The following is a 20,831-nucleotide window of genomic DNA, read 5'->3' as shown; positions in this document are numbered from 1 at the left end:
TTTTGATGTTTCTGTTGTTATGTTTATTCTCGCCGACAAAAGTTTCGCAGTCCTACGTTTACAATGCGGTGGTGTCTAGGACACCACCCTTCTAATTTTTAGCCACAAATATCGAATAATGTATGAAGATTGGAGTAATAAAAGAAATAATAGAAGTAAACATTGTGTTCTAGGCACGACCGCATAGTTGACGTAGGATTATGTTAGGCTGATTTTGAATATCTTTGAAAAAATCGGTTGATGAAGCAAGATGGATAAGGATTAGTCGTGAGAAGGTGGGCACCATAAGAAATTACGTCGAAGTGAGATGAAATATACTGAAAACTGCCCTCTATGCCCCGGACAAGATGACTGCTACGTTCTGTCTGGATCGAAAAAAAAGTTGCGTGTTTTTGCCAGACAATATTTAATACATGTTCTCATTTAGCTTCATCCTACCCGTGGCGAGCTCTTTTATACTTTCGCTCACGTACGAATGCGGTCGAGCAAAAGAGTTGAATAGCTACGGTACAATTGCAGTTGACAGCAAGCAAAAACGGCCGTTCATTGTAACCTTGGCGAGCTTTTTTATATTCTCTCGTTCGAGTACGAGAGCACTCGTAGCTTCTTCTTCTTGTTTTGTTTCATAACGGTGACTTTAAATCATTCTATTCATTTTGATTGAAGCTTTGCAATATGAAGTTCTTTCGCCACCAGCCTTGAAGAAGGCCTATTAGAAGATCAATCATGTTATGGCATCCCGATTTATCACATTAAATGAGCCGAAAAATAACAGAAAATGCTCTACTGCCCAATGCTAGGCAGAGGCAGAGAAAGATATATATTCTCGTTTATGCTCTTCTTTTTCCTCTTAGAAAACACTTTCCAACTGCATTTTATAATGAGGTGTAATATTATCACGTTTTTATACAACAGCATGGATAGCGTGGTCGTGTGAAACAGATTTGCATTCCAGCCGACCTTGGTTCGATCCCTATTTTTTTTATTTATTCATTTCGTCAAACAAATGTAGACTACACATTTATACACTAATGTTACAATGTTTTCTTAGGTTAAATAGTATTTTTGCGGTACATGTTTCTTTTTAGCTGTTTTTTATTCATATGAAGAAAGTGGAAATGAGGTCCAGTTGAGTTTGCGAAGTGCAAATAGAAGAAACTGTTTCTGGACTGACTCAATGCGTTCTTCATGTACGACCATATACGGGTTCCAAACGATGTTACAGTATTCCAGAATAGGCCTTAAATATGTAATATATAAAAGCTTTATTGTGTATGGGTCCTGGAAGTTATGTGAGAAGCGTTTGACAAAACTAAACACACTATTCCCCTTAGTGTGTAACAGAGTTGTAGTGTTCTATGAATGTGAGTTTACAGTCCAGGACGACGCCTAGATCTCTATCTATTTCATATTTTTCTACATTTTGATTTCCAAGACATATTACAATATTTGGTACATGTTTTTTTCTGCTAAATATTATAGAGTTGCATTTTTTCACATTCAGTTTTAGTAGATTTTTATCACACCAAGTATGGAATACGTGTATTTCGTTTCGAAATGCTTCGATGTCGTTTTCATTTCCAATTTCCGCGAAAAGCTACATGTCGTCGGCATACACAAGGACATTGATACGCTTGAGAACGAAGGAGATGTCATTAACGTACAGAATGAAAAGAAGAGGACCAAGATGAGAGCCTTGTGGGACTCCCGAAGTGACTTTTACTGGATTTGAAAGAGAATTTTGAAAATGAACAATTTATTCACGGTTTGTTAGATAAGATTTGAGCCAGTTTAAGAGTCTTTGTTCCATTTCTGCAATTTGATGAGTAGTAATGGAATGTCGATGCGGTCAAATGCTTTACTGTAGTCAGTTTAAAGAGCTTCTACGTGTTTGCCATTTTCCATTGCATTCAAAATAAAAGTCACAAAAGCCAACAGATTAGTTGCAGTTGAACGGCCTTTGAAGAAGCCATGTTGCATACACGTAATTCTATTCTTTACTTGTTGGAAGACTTTTTCGTTGACTATTGCTTCGAATAGTTTAGGAATGCAAGAGATAATGGCAACTCCAAGATAATTACGTACGTCAGATTTAGCGCCTGATTGAGAGATAGGTACCAAAAAAGATTGTTTCCATTTTTATGGGAATATTCCAGTTTGTAGTGACATATTGAAAATGCAATGTAAGGGAAGGGTGAGTTCCTCAGCCAGGTTCTTTAGGAATATAGGTGCTATTCCGTCAGGTCCTGGTCCTTTTGTTCCTTCTAATTTTTTTAGTGCATGGCATATTCCCTTTGTGATAGATAGTTCACCGATCTGTCATTTGGATATTACGGTAAAAATGAAAAGTAGTTCCGATCACGATTTTCTTCGGAAAATGTGGTATATACTTCCTGAAAGAAATTCCTCACATCCTCATTGAGATGCATCTGCGATGGGAAGTTATTGCTTTTGAGCTTAGACTTTACGTAATTAAAGAATTTCTTCGAGCATGATTTGACTTCAGTTTCGACCTTTCTATTGTATCCTTCGTGTGCACTTTTAATTGCAAAATTTAATTCTTGGGAAATATTTTGATATTCCAGCAAATTTTGATGACTTTTGTCTATTTTGTATTTTTCATGTGCTTTTTGTTTTTTATTCTTTAGATTTCTTATTTGAACGTTGATTGCTTCAAAGTTCGTCTTGTTATGTCTTGTATGTTGACATCGCATGGAATTTTTTTTGTACAATCCCAAATGAAATGAGAAAAGAAAAAAGAAAGAGATGTCTGCACCCATACATACAAACCTTTTTAAGATTTGAAAACAGCTCCTTATTTGCGCATTTGACCCTCCAGCACACCATAAAACATTGTTTCTGACGAAGATGCAATGCTTTCTGCGAACGCTAGTTTGGATGTACCCGGATCATATATTGTCTCGGTGGCTAGCTTCCTAGTCCTCCTAGTCGTGTTAGGAGGATACCTTAAAAATGTTCCGTATTGTAAAAGGTTGCTAGGGAGTGTCCAAATCTATTGTTACAAAAAAAAACTCCAAAAAATCCATCAAGAAAATACTGAGCTGAGCACTCAAAATTGGAAGCAAAATGGAGCACTCACAATTGGAAGTTTTTCGTGACGCGACAGAGTTTTAATTGTTCAATTTTGTATCTTCTATATGTTCTCGAATGACGTAATCATACCTCAGTACTATACAATACAATACAATCCAATACGAAATTTATAATTCGTTTATTTTTACTGGCTCAGCTACATAGGTTTAAAGCAGCCGCTGCCAGCTAGCGAATGTATTCTTACGGACTAGAGAATAAAAATTTCATAGAAGGCTTACGAGTCTCTACCGGAACCATATCAAGAATTATATAATAGATATTGTCATAAAAGACAGATAAAGTATTCTCCACGGTAGGAAGGTCAACTAACCAATCCCAATCCAATGTCGCTATTCTCGAGTTGATAGCTTCAAAATAGCACCTTGCAATGTTATACTCACTGCATATTCTGGAATGGGGCGGCTGATGATCTCCAAAACGCATGTCCACTTTCAGTACGAACGGTTTATGGTCACGGTCAACATTTAAAATGGCAGAAGGTGATTCGAACTGCTGAATGGAGTGCGAATCGCTAACGAGCACAAGATCGAAAAGCTTGCCATTCACGTTGGCAAAATCGTTAATTTGTTTGAGACAGTAAAGACTCAACCAGAACAAGCTCCTATTTGGATGAGACATTGAGCGGCAAAAATACCTTGCACATCTTCGTCAAAATTAATTGGGTAAATTGTTGGGTAAATTATAATCATCCAAGACGATAGTCGTGTCTCGAGTGCTGGCCATTTCGAGTAACTGTAGGACGGTATGTTTTGTATAAATATCGAGATGACTGCAAAGGTGGACGTGTATGCAACATACACCCAAAATTAATTTCTAGCACATGTTTTGGCCTCCCGATTTATTACTATAAATGAACCTTAACATAATATAAAATGCGCTACTCCCCCATACTGGTATATCATTTGTATAATATAAAGAGTTTTTCAATAGGAGAGCTACAAAAGTTTGTTTAAATAAAACAAAAGATGTTTTGGATATCAATGAAATTATTTATTCATGTGAAAGCACATTTGATGCCATTGTTTATGGAACTCTATTTCTTTGGCATGGCCACCGCGGGCATGCTTGCAGTAGTCCAGACACTGAACCCAATTTTCGACGGTTTTCAAGCATAAATCGACCGATATTGCTGCAATTTCACGTTCGATATTCGTACGAAGCTCATCGATCGTCGCTGGTTTGTTGGCATAGACCATGGACTAGACGTAGCCCCACAGGAATTAGTCTAACGGCGTCAAATTGCACGACCGAGGTGGCCAATTGACTGGACCATTTCGTGAGATAACACGCTCACCAAACTTGGCTTTCAATGAATCGATTGTTAAATTCGCTGTGTGGTTCATTGCGCCGTCCTGTTGAAACCCCATATTGTCCAAGTCAATATCAGCCAATTCGGGCCAAAAATATTCGGTCATCATTGAGCGGTTTTTCGATGAAAATCCGGATCATTTTCATGTTGTTGCTCAGCCCAACTCACGAACATACGACGATTCTGGTGGTCAAGCGGCTTCAGTTCTTGCGTCAATTTGATCTTGTAAAGATGTAGGTCAAGATCTTTTCGCAAAATTCGCCACAACGACGTCACAGAGATGCCCAAGGCTTGAGAACGACGTGTGAGAGACTGATTTGGGTCATCCTCAATTGATGCGCTAGCGGCAACAATATTCTCGACATTACGGGCACTTCTTTGTCTCACTGGCACGGAACATTTTGTACTGTGTCTGTGGATTCAAATTTTTCCACTAGACACTCAATTGTTGATCTGGCAATACGATTATGACGACCATAAATTGGACGATGCGCTCTTGAAGTTGAGGCCATTGACTCCGAACTCCGGTAGTAAATTTTAATAATCTCGACTCGTTGTTGGATCGTATATCTTTCCATTATGAAATGGCAAACCTTACTGAAGAGAAACGTCAAGAGAGCGGGAAAAAATATGGCGTCGTTTGCTGTCCCTATCGGTCTACTTTTGAAGCGTCACTATTGAAATACCCTTCATATGCTCTAGCAATATAAGAGCAATATGAACGAGCGAAACAAGGGACACATTGCAAATAAAGGACGAACACGAAATTATTGCGACACATTCAACAGGGCATAACTTTTTTACCATTGGGTAAAAATCAACCAAATTTTGCACACTTTCTCATTGATGTGTATTGTCTACATGCTGTCAAACTCGAAGTCGTGTTTTTCGATTCAACGAAAATGGAGGTGAACCAACGCGAGTCGACAAATTTTTACCAAACACCTGGAATTTCCTGACCTGTCGCACCGGCAGTTGGGAAAAATGTTGAACATTCACCATTCAACCGTCTCCAGAGTGTTGAAGCGGTTCTAGTAGTGGTTGACGTTGGACCACGGCAAAGGAGCTGGAAGAAAACCGGGACCGGAGAACAAAAAGACGGAGGGAAAAGTGAAGCGGATGATTAAAGCAAATCCCAACGTCTCAAGCAGTGATTTGGTTGGAAAGATCGGCATGTCGCAGAGCTACGTCCAGAATGCAAAGAAGAGAGCTGGACTAAATACATACAAGGTACAGAACTTCCCAAACCGCGATGAGCGGCAACAATCGACGGCTAAAACTCGGGCACGGAAGCTCTACGAGAAGATGCTGACAAAATATGGCTGCTGTGTGATTGACGACGAAACGTATATAAAAGACGATTTTAAGCAAATTCCGGGGTTGGAGTTTTTCACCGGCTAAAAGCAAGTTCGATGTGGACGACAAATTTAAGAAGAAAATGTCGAAGTTCGCCTCCAAATATCTCGTTTGGCTGGCCATCTGCTCTTGCGGACTGAGGAGTGAGCATTTCGTGACGAAGGGCACAGTAAATTCGCCCCTTAAGGAGCGAACACGAAATTATTGCGACACCGAAAATGTCATGCAAATTTTCTTATTATGTTTAGAATCAAACCAAAATTTTAGGGTAGTTTTCTACATATATTTACTTCAAAAATCAAAAGAAAAGTTAATCGATGGAGCCTTGAGTGTAAAATTGAACGCATTTCCGCTTGATGCCCTCCATCAAAGTCTTTACAGTGTCATCCGGTACCAGTTTCTCAGTTTTTTTTCCATTTTCTTAACATGTCCTTCTCGTCTTTGACTGTCTTCTTGCTCTTCCGAAGTTCCCTCCAGGACACTTTTAGACTAGTGGCATGATGCCAAATCTGGTCAAAATAGCGGAGCTTCGTCGTGCTGCTGCAAGAACGGCAAAAGGCGCTTCTCGAGGCACTCAGATTTGTAGATCTCGCCATTTACTGTGCCCTTTGTCACGAAAGGCTCACTCCTCAGTCCGCAAGAGCAGATTGCCTGCCAAACAAGATATTTGGAGGCGAACTTCGACATTTTCTTCTTCTTAAATTTGTCGTCCACATCGAACTTGCTCTTGCCGGTAAAAAACTCCAGCCCCGGAATTTGCTTAAAATCGGCTTTTATATACGTTTCGTCGTCCATCACACAGCAGCCATATTTTGTCAGCATCTTCTCGTAGAGCTTCCGTGTCCGAGTTTTAGCCATCGATTGTTACCGCTCATCGCGGTTTGGGAAGTTCTGTACCTTGTATGTTATAGTCCAGCTCTCTTCTTTGCATTCTGGACGTAGCTCTGCGACATGCCGATCTTTTTAGCCAAATCACGGCTTGAGACGTTGGGATTTGCTTTAATCATCCGCTTCACCTTTCCCTCCGTCTTTTTGTTCTCCGGTCCCGGTTTTCTTCCAGCTCCTTTGCCGTGGTCCATCGTCAACCGCTCCTGGAACCGCTTCAACACTCTGGAGACGGTTGAATGGTGAATGTTCAACATTTTTCCCAACTGCCGGTGCGACAGGTCAGGAAATTCCAGGTGTTTGGAAAGAATTTGTTCTCTCGACTCGCGTTGGTTCACCTCCATTTTCGTTGAATCGAAAAACACGACTTCGAGTTTGACAGCATGTAGACAATACACATCAATGAGAAAGTGTGCAAAATTTGGTTGATTTTTACCCAATGGTAAAAAAGTTATGCCCTGTTGAATGTGTCGCAATCATTTCGTGTTCGCCCTTTAAGCACGCATTAAAGCTTTCCGCATACTTTGCCACACACACCGCCCAGTCTAGGAAATATATATATATATATATATATATATATATATATATATATATATATATATATATATATATATATATATATATATATATATATATATATATATATATAGTAAATATATCCTTGATGCGATCCCCGTTTACATCGTTTGGACTTTCTTTTGGGTACAATCCCAAAAGAGATGAAAAAAGTAAAAAAGATAGAGATGTAAACTCCCATACATACAAACATTTTGAAGCTTTTGAAACAGATACGTCTTTGGCACACGAAAAAGCATTTTTTCTGCCGAAGATGAAATGTTTTCTGCCAACACTAGTTTGAGTGTAGGAAGAACGATTCGTGTGGAAAGATGACTTACACAGTAACTTGTTCGAGATGCTCACAGTCCTCAAGATGTACGGCTTTGCAATTTAGCTCAGATTTCACGTCAATCAGAACACCACCGCCACGTTGAAGTGCACTAGTGCGAGGATTCCGGTAGCAACGGTAGATGGAGTAATTTTTAGTCAGCTCAGCCTTCACGATGTCCGTATGTAGCTATGTTTCAGTGAATACCACAATACTGAAGTCACAAGAAAGCAGAGAATGAAGAAGAGCGTTTGTTTTTGTCAATAATCCATGAACGTTCTGGTAATAAACGGTCAATTTAGCACGACTGATAGCGGAATTTGTCACTAGGTCAGGGATCACTGATGGAATAGTCGAATATGTTGGAACGGTTGGTTCTACTGCCCGCAGTGTTCTCAAACGTTTTTGTGTGCGAAAAACTGTCGTTCGAGTCGATCACAGTACATGTCAAAGTGGTACTTATGAACGGCAGTTGCATGAGAAGGTATTCATAACAATGAGAGCAAACAAACAGTACTTGGCGAACATGGACATACATGTCAAAAAGCTGAAGTCCCATCCACTGGTCTCGGAGCTGCAGACAATGACGCAGCGGCAGCGGCTGAATAAGATGGTTAAGTCGATTTTCCCGGCGAATCGCGACGTGGCGGTGGTGATGGACGACGAGATCAATCTCACCCTGAGTGGCAACGACTGACAGGGTACTTCGTATTTTACTTCTCCCACGAAGGAAGTGAGCTCCGAAGTGAAGTTTATTTCACACACCAAGTTTCCCAAGGCGGTGCTACTGTGGCTGACAATCAGCGAGGAGGGGATGTCAAAGCCGCTCTTCTTTAGCTCCGGACTGGCCGTCAACGGGGAAATTTATAGTGCGAAGTGCTTGCCGGAAGTTGTGTCGTTCATCAAGAAATACCATAAAGGCGAAGACGCGGTGTTCTGGCCGGCCCACTACTCGAAGCGATCGTTAGAGGAGATGGAGCGGCTGAATATCGATGTGACACCCAAGTCGGCGAACCCGCCCAACGTCCCTCAGCTGCGTCCCATCGAGAATTTCTGGGCAAACCTGAAGCGTAAGATCTACTCCAACAATTTTGTCGCGTAAACTGAGAAGGAATTGATGAATGAAACGAAGAAAGAATTCAAAATCATGCCTACATGCATGTTTTTGTCCGCCATGGCGAATGTTCCGGTTAACTACCGAGAGAACGCTCGCAAGAGCGTAAATTTGTTTTACGAGTAAGCTAATATACAGCCATTCCATGCTAAATGGATATAATTTTGTTCCTTATCGCAAAACATTAGACCCGTATTTTTTTATTTTTTTCATTAAGGTGACCATTGACTACTGGATGTATGTGACTGGATGTATGTGACTAAAATCCAATTAATTGGCAGGTGCGTTATTTTTTAAAAAAAGGCTTTAATTTGACACGTCGATCATCTGGATCGGTCCAGTAATTCAAAAGTAATAAATTTTTGAAAAAAGTCATTTTTGGGAAAATAGGGAAACACAATTTTCTGGACCATTGGTGAACTTTGAAAAGTCATAACTCAAAAACGAAAAAAGCGCCTCCCTGGTTTCGAGATATGTTATTTGAAAAATCCTCAGCTTTCCAGAAAATATATAAAAATATATAAATATAGCGCCTTTGGCCCCGAGACCATGAAAACTATAAAAAACAAATACAATCGATAATATCGAAAACATAATTCAAATTTTCTGCAACTGTAGTATTATTCCAAAGAAGACCAGCTAATTGGCTTTAATTTAATATGTCGAACATCTGAATTGGTCCAGTGGTTCAAAAGTTATGAATTTTTGAAAAAAGGCATTTTTGGCAAAAATGCGAAAAAATTGATTTTTCGGACCACCCTAAAATGGAAATGGTCACCCTAACAAAAAAAAATACTGGTCTAATAATTTGTGATAAAGAACAAAACTACCACTTTTGACGAAAATCTGATAACTTCTATATCGATTTGGCATGGAATGGCTGTATAATTACTTTCCATGGGAAATTTATCAAACCCAATTATCTGTCTTAGTTGTTTAATATCACCATCCGAAAAAAGTCCATATTTTATTGCAAACGTTAAAGTACACAAGGATCTAGCGAAGTTATAACCATATTTGACTACCATGGAGCCAAAGAAAAGAATTCCTAGAAAAGTTCGCAATTTCATCAAAATCATATCGGAATGAATTCTGATACTTTTTTGAGTTTAAGAAAACAAAATTAACGCCTCATTTGTTCTGTGGCTTGGGTACTATGTTCCAAATGGTTACCTACACTTTCACAAATGGACGATTCATGTTCTACACACCCTATCCATCATCGGCGACTTAATCGTTCTGAGATATGTTTCCTCTTATCTACTGCAATCTCAGAACAGGCCCTTTTCCATTCAACTCATTGGTAATTACGAGTGTTTTTCTACGCTTGCATGAATTATTATAATTATAATTACCGCAGGCCGAAGAGAGCCCACGGAATGCGCAAACACTGATTCCGTGTTGTAAGATTTGCTCTTTGCTTCTCTGTTCCAGATTTGCTTGTATCTTCCGATTAAGGTTTATCTTTTTTTATATTCATGCATTACTTCATCGCATCTCGCATATTCCCTGTGGGTTAGCTTGTTTCGGTTTCACTCAGCTTCGTGCTACTTAAGTACATGATCGCGGGAACAAGAAGAAGCTCTACGTCTTCACTTCATTTAAACTAATTTGGTTGGATGTTTTTGTTCTGTTTTGCTTTGCTTGGATGCTCGATTTTTTTCCCGGTAGACGCTACCAATCCCAGACTACGTTATTTGAACTCACATGTTGTCTCCGATGGTGGAATATACCCGAGCACACGATTCGGCCCTGTTGCCCAGAGATGGGTGTGACAATATCCCGGCCGGAGTGAAGATATCAGATGACAAGTTGGGAAAGGACCCGAAGGAACTAGCGTTTGTTTATTTTGAGTGCTGTTAATTTTCTTACGGCCACAAACGAAATTGTGAATGACTCGAAACAGTTTGAAGGTTCTGGGGAATCATATTGAGGTGTAGCCAACTTCGGTTGACAAAGTGGAATGAAACGGGAATTCATCCGTTTCTGACAATCAACCACCAAATCGTTGAACGCAACGGAACAACTCTTCCCAGCGGAAGATACAAAAAAAAATCATGCAGAAATGCGGCACAGCTTCCCGTTCGGCACACCGAACCGTCGGCATGAAGAAACCAATCGAGATGAGATAAATTTGGTGACCAAACGATAAAATGTGCGTCGCCCCCGCCTCGTCGTCTCCTTCATACCAGTCCAGTCAATATATTACGTTCTTCTGACATAAAAAATGCCACTTTAATGACTGTGTTATGGTTTTTTGTTATGCGATGTCTCGATTTTTCACGCTCTAACTATGGCCCCCGAACGCTGGCTGGGGATGGAAATGCCATACGACGCTGGGGGTATCGGATGCTGTTTTTGGTGATATGTTTTGAATATATAATTAACGAGCGTCGGAACTCGAATATTGAACGCAGAATCGTTAATGTGCCTCTAACAGTAGGATTTAGGAAGGAATTATGCCACGATATAAGGGAAATAGACACAATAATTTTGAGAAGAAAATAAATATACTTTTTACATTGAAGCGATTTGATTTATTCGAATCAGTAATTGGTCGGTTTGCTGCCAGTGTGATGACAGAAACTCATGTCGAATAACTATACTGATATTTTCTGTTCCGTTCTAGATAATCAAAAAAGAACAAATTCCCTTTATTCATTAAACCACACATCTTTCAACGAAAATGCAATCAAACATACACTTTTAGACGATAGCAAGAATGACGTTCCCACATTCTTTAAACCTTCAATTGAAAATAAAACGAAATTTCCCAAAGCTGGATGCTATGTTCCGGGAACGGCAAAAAGATACACCCTGTGTGATACTGCTGACGCCATTTGCGGACACAATCGGTCCCCGGAACGTGAAACAATCTTCAGTAATCATCAAAACGTCCACGACTTCGTGGTGCTGTACACATCCGTGACCTAAACGAAAGATTTCGTCGTCACCCCACTCGATCGTCAACGCCTGTTGAATAGCTGGATAACGAGCCGATTCTTTAGCTCGTTTAAAGGAATGCGTCCTCGGATCGTTTGTTTCAGCTCTCGACTCGCCAAAAACGAACGATCATATCGATCGCGATTGTTGATACGGGTTTGAATTATGTTGCTTCTCCCAATTTGTTTCTCTTTTTGCCTTGCTTTCTGCACTTCATACTTATGAATTCATGATTTATGGGAAGAAAAACTGCGTTTCTCTGTGTATGGCCGCTGAAAGAGATTGTTTGTTCGCGTATGACTTCCACCAGCTTTTCTGCCCGGGAACAATGACTTCCGTTATTGAAGACGATACATTTGCGGTGGTATGATGATGTTTTTTTTCGAAATTCAATTTTATCGAGTGAAATTCAAGTGGTAAATGATTACTTTCTGTTGTATACAATGCTGATTCGATTGTAGTGAAAAAAGAGTCGTTTTTAACGACCGTCAACTGTGATGGCAGTGGTAAAAGTTTGAATATATTTGTATTCTGATTGGACACTTTGACTGCAAAAGCTACTATATAACTGAAGGTACAAAACATCCAAATAAATATATCCTAGAATACAAACCCCCTCTCTAAAATCGATCATCAGAATACTCTTTGAAGGTGAAGTATTATGTATCGAAAGCGCATGCAAAGTTTCATCCAAATCGTTGGTTTCCACTCATCGAAGAAAGCATGAACTAAATCGATTCAACTCAATTTATACATTATGGACGTTAGATAGAATTGATGAATGAATTTTCTATTTTGCCATTGCGTTCGATAAACATTGAGATTAGTGAGTCCTTAGCTTGTATGCAGTATTTGAAAATATTCTTTCGCGTCAAGCTGGTTTCAATAGTTCATTACGGTACAACATCAAATTACTGCTTATACAACACGAATTGAACCATACTTTCATAATAACTCAATTCTCCGAGACCGGATCCGTTCCCCATAGTGCTATAATTTCCTTTCGTCTCACTGTATACACTGTAAACAACTCCAAACTCCCATAGCATATTATTACACCTATCACGGCTGGCAGACTCGGCGGAACATTCGGCTCCCGACTCATTACTTGTTGGCGTTGTTTGTTCCTATTTTTTTCCTAATCTCTATTCCATCCGTATTGGGAGTAATTTACAGAAATTCAACGATTGATTGACTGTCTATTTTCTGTTTCTCCATTGCGGACTGCTGCTGCTGCTACTGTTACTGCACCGTGATTCTCATTTCCACACCAAGCAAAGGGATCATTAGAGCTGAATTTCGTGTTGATTATCGCGCACTGCCACTTCCCGAAATGGGTGGCGCAGTAAACTCAAAATTTATTTTCTATGCCCCCCCCCCCCTTTTAAAGGGTGCATATATGGGCGCAACGAAATCGGCTCTAGATCCGCCATAATGGTACCATTGATGGTTGTTCAAATTGGTGCATTAAACCACCGAACAACATTTTCATCAGGGTAAAGTACCTTCATTATTACTGCGTAAGAAACACAGTAATTGATTCCAAATACAGGGCAGTCAGACACCAGTAGTGTAGTAATTGGCAGCCAAAGAGTGCAATAAAATGTCGGTCATTCGATTTTGAAACGATGGAAATCAACCAAGATGCAATACTAGACGATATCTTTTTTTTTCAGTCGAACATATTGTTTCGAAAATTGGAAAATTAAATAAAATTCGAATATTCAAATATCGCCATCGATCTCCACCATCGAAATCGCTTAGTAAACAAGGGAACTTGTCGAATACGACGTTGTGGAACGTACCAATGCTCTCACCAAATATATCAGCTCCAGAAAGAGCTAGACGTATATCCGCGGAATTCTCCCATCTACATTACGCATCAGAAGACCCTTTCGAGATCGAGAACTTTGAGTGTTTTTTTTTTCTTTCTGTATTATAGTGACTTTCAATTTGGCTGGTTTGTAACTTCCAATTCGGACGAATGTCGGGAGTGAGAAATGAACTCGTGATCTTTTACGTGAGATGTACGGATGTTACCACTGTGCCAGATCGCCTCCTACAATATGAGTGTGAATTCAACATGTGAATTGAACAAAATTATTCAGTAGTCCTCCGTCAACAATGCAATCTCCAGCAAACATTAAATTATATTACTCTTAGTCATATATAAACCCGATTTTTCAATCACTACAAATTGAGTCGTAATTCGGTATAACAATCACCGATTTTATGATAGTGTACAATAATGTATGTAACATCGCTCTAACGGAAATACAGGGTTTTCCAACTTAAAATTCCGAAAGTAAATTGAAATAAAACACACTTAGAATTCGAATTTCGATGAAACTTTTATTTAAAATTAAAGTTTGGTTTATGCCATTATGTGTGAAATACAACATCATTCAAATGTCCACCTAGAGGCGGTATCTCGGTCATAACTTCACGAATGTTGTCTTTCACATGTTCAAGAGTTTGCGGAGAGTTGGCATAGACACGGTCTTTCGCATAACCCCACAAAAAAAGTCTAGCAGGTTCAAATCGCATGATCTGGACGGCCAATTGGTATCACCAAAACGCGAAATTATGCGTCCCTCAAATTTCGTTTGCAATATGGCCATGTTCGGTTGTGTTGTGTGACACGTGGCGCCGTCCTGCTGAAACCACATGTCATCCGTATCCATATCTTCAATTTGTGGCAAAAAAAATCGGATAACATGCGGCCATAGCGCTCACCATTCACAGTTACCGTCTCGCCGTCCTCATTTTCAAAGAAATACGGCCCGATGACTCCACCAGACCATAATGCGCCTCTCAACAATCACGTGTGGATTTTCTGAGCCCCATATACGGAAATTTTGGGTGTTCATATAGCCACCGAGCTCGAAATGTGCCTCATCGCTGAAGAAAATTTGATGCGAAAATTCAGCATTTTGCTGCTGTTGTTCGTTCACCCAATCGACGTATGCCCGACGCATTCCATGGTCACCACGCTCTAATTTTTGTACCAGTTGGACTTTATATGGATGTAGGTGTCCAAAGCAAAATTCGCCACAATGATGTGCTTGACAAGCCCAATTGCTGAGCACGCCGTGGAATCGAAACATTCGGGTCATCCTCCACACTGGCAGCAACAGCAGCAATATTTTCGGCCGAACGCACATTACGATGATGCACAGGTCTCACAATATCCGCTACGGATCCAGTTTGTTCGAATTTACGCACTACATTACCGATTGTGTGCTCTGTAGGCCGTCCATGACGACCAAAATCCGTCCGTAATGCTCGAAAAACATTTGCCGGTTTTTCATCATTTTTATAGTATAATTTAACAAAATTAACACGTTGTGCGATGCTAAAACGATCCATATTGTAAAATGGCAGATATTCAACTAACGATATGACGCTTTGGTTGACAGCTATATCAAACGGTTGTCAGCGCAGGGCTGTATACTTTCGAAAGCCCGAAATGGAAAACCCTGTACTTTGCGAAATTAGATTGATTTTTGTATACGATTGAGCCTTCTTTTTCATTTGACTGCAAAAAAGCTGATTTACAAATACATATTCATGGTAAAAAACTAAAAAAATGCTTCATCACTTTTGTCTCAAATTCCGAACAGCGAAAATGCATTTTTTTAAATAAAAAATCATAACTTTTAAATTACTGAACCGATTTTTTTGATCGATATATCAAATCAAAGCCAAACTAGTCTTTTTTGGAAAAATATTATACTCACAAAAAATTGTATTTTGTTTTTGTAATTATTGATTTTATTTGCTTTTTATAGGTTCTATGGTTTCGGGGCCAAGGGCGCTATATTTTCAACATTTTTTCTTGAGAGCTGAGGTTTTTTTTACATTACATATCTAAAAAACCGAGATGTGATTTTTAAAGTTGAAATGTTTTGGTTGCGGTAGCTTATTGGACAGACGATAGGAATATGGGAAATCTAATTTTCCTGCAAGTCTAAAATTTTAATATTTTTTTTGAAAAAAGACCGACTAATTGGCTTTAATTTAGTATGTCGATCATCTAAATCGGTCCAGTAGTTCGAAAGTTTTATTTTTTTTTTTAAAGTCAACACTTAAGTTTGTTGGCTATTAAACAGTGCCTCGTTATTCGAAATGGTACTCTTTCGCGAAATCGAGAAAAAAAACTAATTTATTTTGGATACAATAGAGCTTTTTTCATTTCACTACAATCAAATTGATTTATAAATAAATATTCATGGTGAAAAACTAAAAATATATCACTGACTCGAATTCCGAACAACAAAAATACAAATGATATGTTCCGCGTATCTTTGTAAGTTAAGGTCCATAAAAGGGGCTATATACATATGCCAGGTGACAGTTTAAGAGGGTGGGAGTTGAGGCCTTAGTCACATATTTGACACCAAGCGCCCTCTTTAAGGCAACGTTCAGGTCCGAAGTCTTTGGGAACCGCTGACGACTTCATACGTCATTCCACACAAAACCTGACTAAGCAAATCAATTTTACTCTCGTTGGTTTGCGTCTTCGACCTACGTTTTGGTGGAAAAGAGCTTACAAACATTCGTTAACAAATGGTCTTCTTATATTGTTGCTCCAGAAATGGATCGTACTTGTACCCCAATTGGTGAACTATTGGTGTACTTCCCTGAAAATAGTGTGATCAAACATATTCTGTTCGGAATTTGAATCATGCGTCAAAACTTGATTCAAATTCCGAAACTACTTAAATGCTAATTTTAATGAAGATTTCTGCATTAATCTCATTTATTCATCTATGTTTAGTAGATTCATACCTTTTCTAGCACTTAACATGAAAACAGCAGACAAAATAGATAAAACATCTACAAAAATTTAAAAAATCGCGATGCTTGTTTTTTACGGAATTTACTAACGCTACTAACGGTTACTAACATTTTATCACTGGTTTTGACAGACAAAAAAAATGCTAAATATTATAAATTATGTATCGCTGTATCGATAACTGTCATTGGTTTTAAAATGAAGCCTCTAACCCAAAGAATGACAGGGTTTTGTTTATTCAATGGTTTATAACATTAAAGTTCAGTAAATTTACATTTGAAAATGAGTTATTCGGAATTTGATTCATGAGTAGAAACTTGTTTCATATCCCGAACCCTTCTTCAATGCTATTTTTAATTAAGTTTTCTGCATGAAATATCTTCTTTTTTTTTCATCCATTTATTGTAGATTCTTACCATTTCTAGCATTTAACATGAAAACACCAAACAATATAGTCGAAACAACTCCGAAAACTGAAAAATGAACAATGCTAGTTTTATACGGAATTTGCTAATTTTATCTTTGGTTTGGCTTTGGCTGACTGTCACTTTTTTGTAAATGTTTAACATAATAAATCATAGTCTGTATCGATACCTGTGAATGATGTCAAAATTAAGCCTATACCCCAAGGAATGTCTGTGTTTTCACTATTCAATTATTTATAACATAAAAGTTTATTAAATTTACATTTGAAAATGAAGTGTTCGGAATATGAGACTGTTCGGAATATGAGACAAAACGGTAAATATATTCAAAATTTACAATCAATTTGAATTCCATAGTGTCTCAACTCCCTGCTTTTTCCAGATACTTTCAAGTAATGGTCATATCCGAAAAACCACGATCAAAATTGCTTCAATCTGACAAAGCTCTTTCATATACATAACAAGTGTACAAACGAATGGGATAACAAAAAAGTGCACAAACAAAGCCGCCAAACTCTTCGATACCGCGCAGCACTTAGATCGCTCTTGCGCACACAACAAAAAAGAAATATCAGATATGAAAGCTTCAAAATTAACGAGGTCGATTGTGGATTTCGCTCATTACATCCAAGATGCGCACGTCAAATTTAACAGCCATATGTAATAACCGAAGCGAAATGGCATGACGGGTCATGAATGATAGTTCCCCTTCTGCTTGGGACACACCGCGCGGCGTGACCACGAGAGTTCCGAACAAAAGTAGCACACTGTTAATGATCCACGCAATTCGCCAAGAAGTGCTCTGGTGAAAAACAAGTCACAGCAAAATCACTGACAAATGTCCGTGCGCACACACTCAATCCCCCGACACAAGAGCATGCCACTCTATCCATCTCAGCTCAGAAATCAATCTCAGCTGCTCGGTTCCATGGAAGATAATGCCAGAGGAACAGCGATGAAGGAGATGCACATAAAACGAGTTAATCATTTCATACGTTTACCGCACGTTGCGTTTTCGAAAATAGTTAAGTGCCCCTAGAGATGATGGTTCGAATTGCATAAATGAGCTTCAGAACTCGTTGGAACATCGCATGGGTGACATATTGTAGATCATTACGAATAATAAATTAGTACGGGTGGGAGTTCTATTACTTACCAAACAGCTGCCGTCATGCCGAAGTAGTAGCGTAAGAGGAACGTGGCCGCACATGGTGCCGTCATAAGGCCGTCAGTGAGTAGCAGTGAAACGCCCGGAAGCTGTATATCGTAACCGCAAGCAGTTGCATTACGGCCCGCTAGCCAGCGGACAGCCCAACCAACCGTGACCAAGCAATGACTGATGACCAGAGGCATTAGAATCTTGTCCCAACGTTTCGTAGCCAGGATCAAACACAATGTGGCTACAATGGCCGTAAACAGCGCGGCAACACTCCACGACGTTAACCAAACTTCCGCGAAATGCTTTTCATTCTGTTCAAACATAATGTCTGCCTCGCAAAGAGGGGCACAACGGCCCGACCTATTCAGCCGCACGTATAAATGGGATTTAATTAATCCTTGACATGTGGGGCGATCATTGTTGGAGATCATTACAACGCTGTCCGTGGGTTCACCTGGACCCTGCATGCACATATGCTCATGGTTGTTCTCCTCCGGAAACCGAGAACAGTCGAGAGCGGATGGCCACGGAAATCCAAACCCCTGCAAGATAGGATGACACAACGTTTTGACCGTGAGACAGAGGCCACGGCACGGTCCGATTGGCATAGGAACTTTTGGTGTACACATCGGCACGTAAGCCGCGCACAGGAAAAACTTCAACTGTTTGCTACAACCATACTGAATCAACGGGGAGAAGGTTTGTAGCGTGAAATCAGCATCGGACTGCAACTCGTGTCCAACAAGATTGGGCAAGGATGTCTCGTTGTACCCAATACCTCGACACAGCTCTATTCGAATTGGTTCGCACGTGCGCTGAGCGGTAAAGTCCGATGTGCTCAGAACAGCTGATGTACAGCCAATCAACAGTAGCAAGATCATACCGAGCATCTTGACTGTGATATGATTGTGCATGTGATACCAAACTAAGCCTAGACGCCAACAACGAACGATATCCACTGAGTTCTCGCGTATTAGCACTTTTATTGTTTTCGTTCCGCGAACATCGATCAGATTTGTGATGAATCTTGTTCCTGCTTCACGTCTTCACGTTTCTTCTTCAACATAATTTTCATCTGGAGTACTCATTGACGACAGCGTCAAAGAGAAAATCAGACCTGGTTCCCGCCTCGCATTCCACCGCGCGCCGATTCTTCTTTCAAACGAGCGATTCCAATCATCGCCGACCACAGCATGCAACCCGGGAAGAACACAGCATTCAGCTCATAAAAGTAATAACATTCATTCTCAGCTACAGCAGCGGGCACTCTCGGAAACGTGAAACTTTTCTTCTCTTCCTCGAAACAACCTTTTTTTTCTTCTTTAATAATCTTCTCGTTTCTTCTCCACCGATATTCTCTCTTGTTATGCGATTATTTGTTATAATTCACCTTCGTTCTTCACTCGATGTCGGCTTTGGTTCAACCAAAGTGGTCTTTCCGCACACTTGACTGTTGTGTCAATAGGACAGATTTTCACGCAAAAATAGTTCGCATTGCTCAAACCTCTCCAACACAACAAGGGCACCTGTTGTTTGACTCCGCGCAGTAATGTATAATGTATATTTTTCCTACAGGCCTGTAACTATCGAAACATTTCGGCGCACAGCATTTTCAAAAATAAATCAAGCACTTCTGGGATCTTCCAGTAAACATTTCCACAGCGCACACTCGAAGCGTAAACAGATGTACCGATTTTTACGACCAAAAAGCGGCAGAAGATGAGCTGTGTGTGGTGCGAACTGTTCCAAAATTTATTTATTCATCCGCAGCAATAATGCAAATTTTCCTGCAAATATTTATATGCTGAACCACACATTGATCGCACACGATAGCTATTTTAGTTCGAGATGGATGTAAATCAACAATTCCCAGCTAGAAGTCGTGAGAAACAAGTCAATCGTAGCAAAACATTTGCGCCTGAAATTCATCGATCCAGATTCCGGATATCGAAAGGTTCACACTTTACGCTAAATGCAAACGTAACAAGTTAACGTGTCACAAACACTGGACACTCTTTTTGTTATTTTTCACGATACATTCCAATTGTTCTCACCGAGTTGTGACAAAATTCAAACTGATAACTCACAACGCGATCGCATCGCACAACGCGAACACAACCGAGGCGGTCTGCCTCGGAATAAATTAATTAGGTCTGCAAACCGTCCGTCAATAACGACAGCGCGTAAAAATTATCATAATTTAGATAACACTTGCGAATGTTTGTGTCTCGCGCGAATAACCGTAACAAAAAAAAAGACGCATAAACCATAAAAGAAAGATGCGCTACTTGTGCACCGTGTGACAGCGGAGAACCCAACTGATAAAAGCGCGTGTGTCCTCGCGCGTGAAAAACACGTCCACTCGGTACGATACTCTCTCGAGAAACTAAGCGAAGATATCCAAAACAGACGGTTCGCTCCGCGTTCTCTGCTTTCGGTGGAAATAGAATTGTTTTGGTTCTCTCTCGTTTTCTCTCGTTTTGGATATCAAGACGCTGGACCGCGGCGGTTTATGTATCGGAACTAGGATTGGGCGATCTTTATAAAAAGATCGATCTTATCGAATCGATTCTCCCAAATGGCGTAGGGATCGATCCACTGATTAAATCGGTACCAAAGAATCGATCTTTGTTGAATCGATTTTTGAAAAATCCAAAGCTTTTTGTCGATTTATCTGCTTATTCTATATGAATGCTGTCGTTTCTTTGAACAGGGATAACAAATTTCATATTGCTATTGAAATATCAAAAGCATTTTGTTTTGTTTCTCAGCATGAAAGCCACAGCCACAGGGCATTCATCTTGTGCCGTCAGGAAGTCATTTTATTTGATAAATTAATTGA

The 20,831-nt window shown here is 39.7% G+C and overlaps 1 protein-coding gene across 1 annotated transcript in view; it reads right to left on the bottom strand.

The window, feature by feature from the left end:
• Positions 1–20,357, bottom strand: part of LOC129778730 (frizzled-4) — a 106,759-nt gene extending 86,402 nt beyond the window's left edge. Inside the window, exon 1 of the mRNA XM_055785810.1 lies at positions 17,987–20,357. Within this exon, the coding sequence (XP_055641785.1) occupies positions 17,987–18,903 (917 nt within the window). The 5' untranslated portion in view covers positions 18,904–20,357. The remainder of the gene's footprint in view (positions 1–17,986) is intronic.
• Between the last annotated feature and the right edge of the window lie 474 nt (positions 20,358–20,831).

This window comes from Toxorhynchites rutilus, chromosome 3 (genome assembly GCF_029784135.1).
Source record: "Toxorhynchites rutilus septentrionalis strain SRP chromosome 3, ASM2978413v1, whole genome shotgun sequence".
NCBI classification, from domain to species: domain Eukaryota; kingdom Metazoa; phylum Arthropoda; class Insecta; order Diptera; family Culicidae; genus Toxorhynchites; species Toxorhynchites rutilus.
Note: the sequence above shows the minus strand (reverse complement) of the source record. Positions and strands in the feature narration are given on the sequence as shown.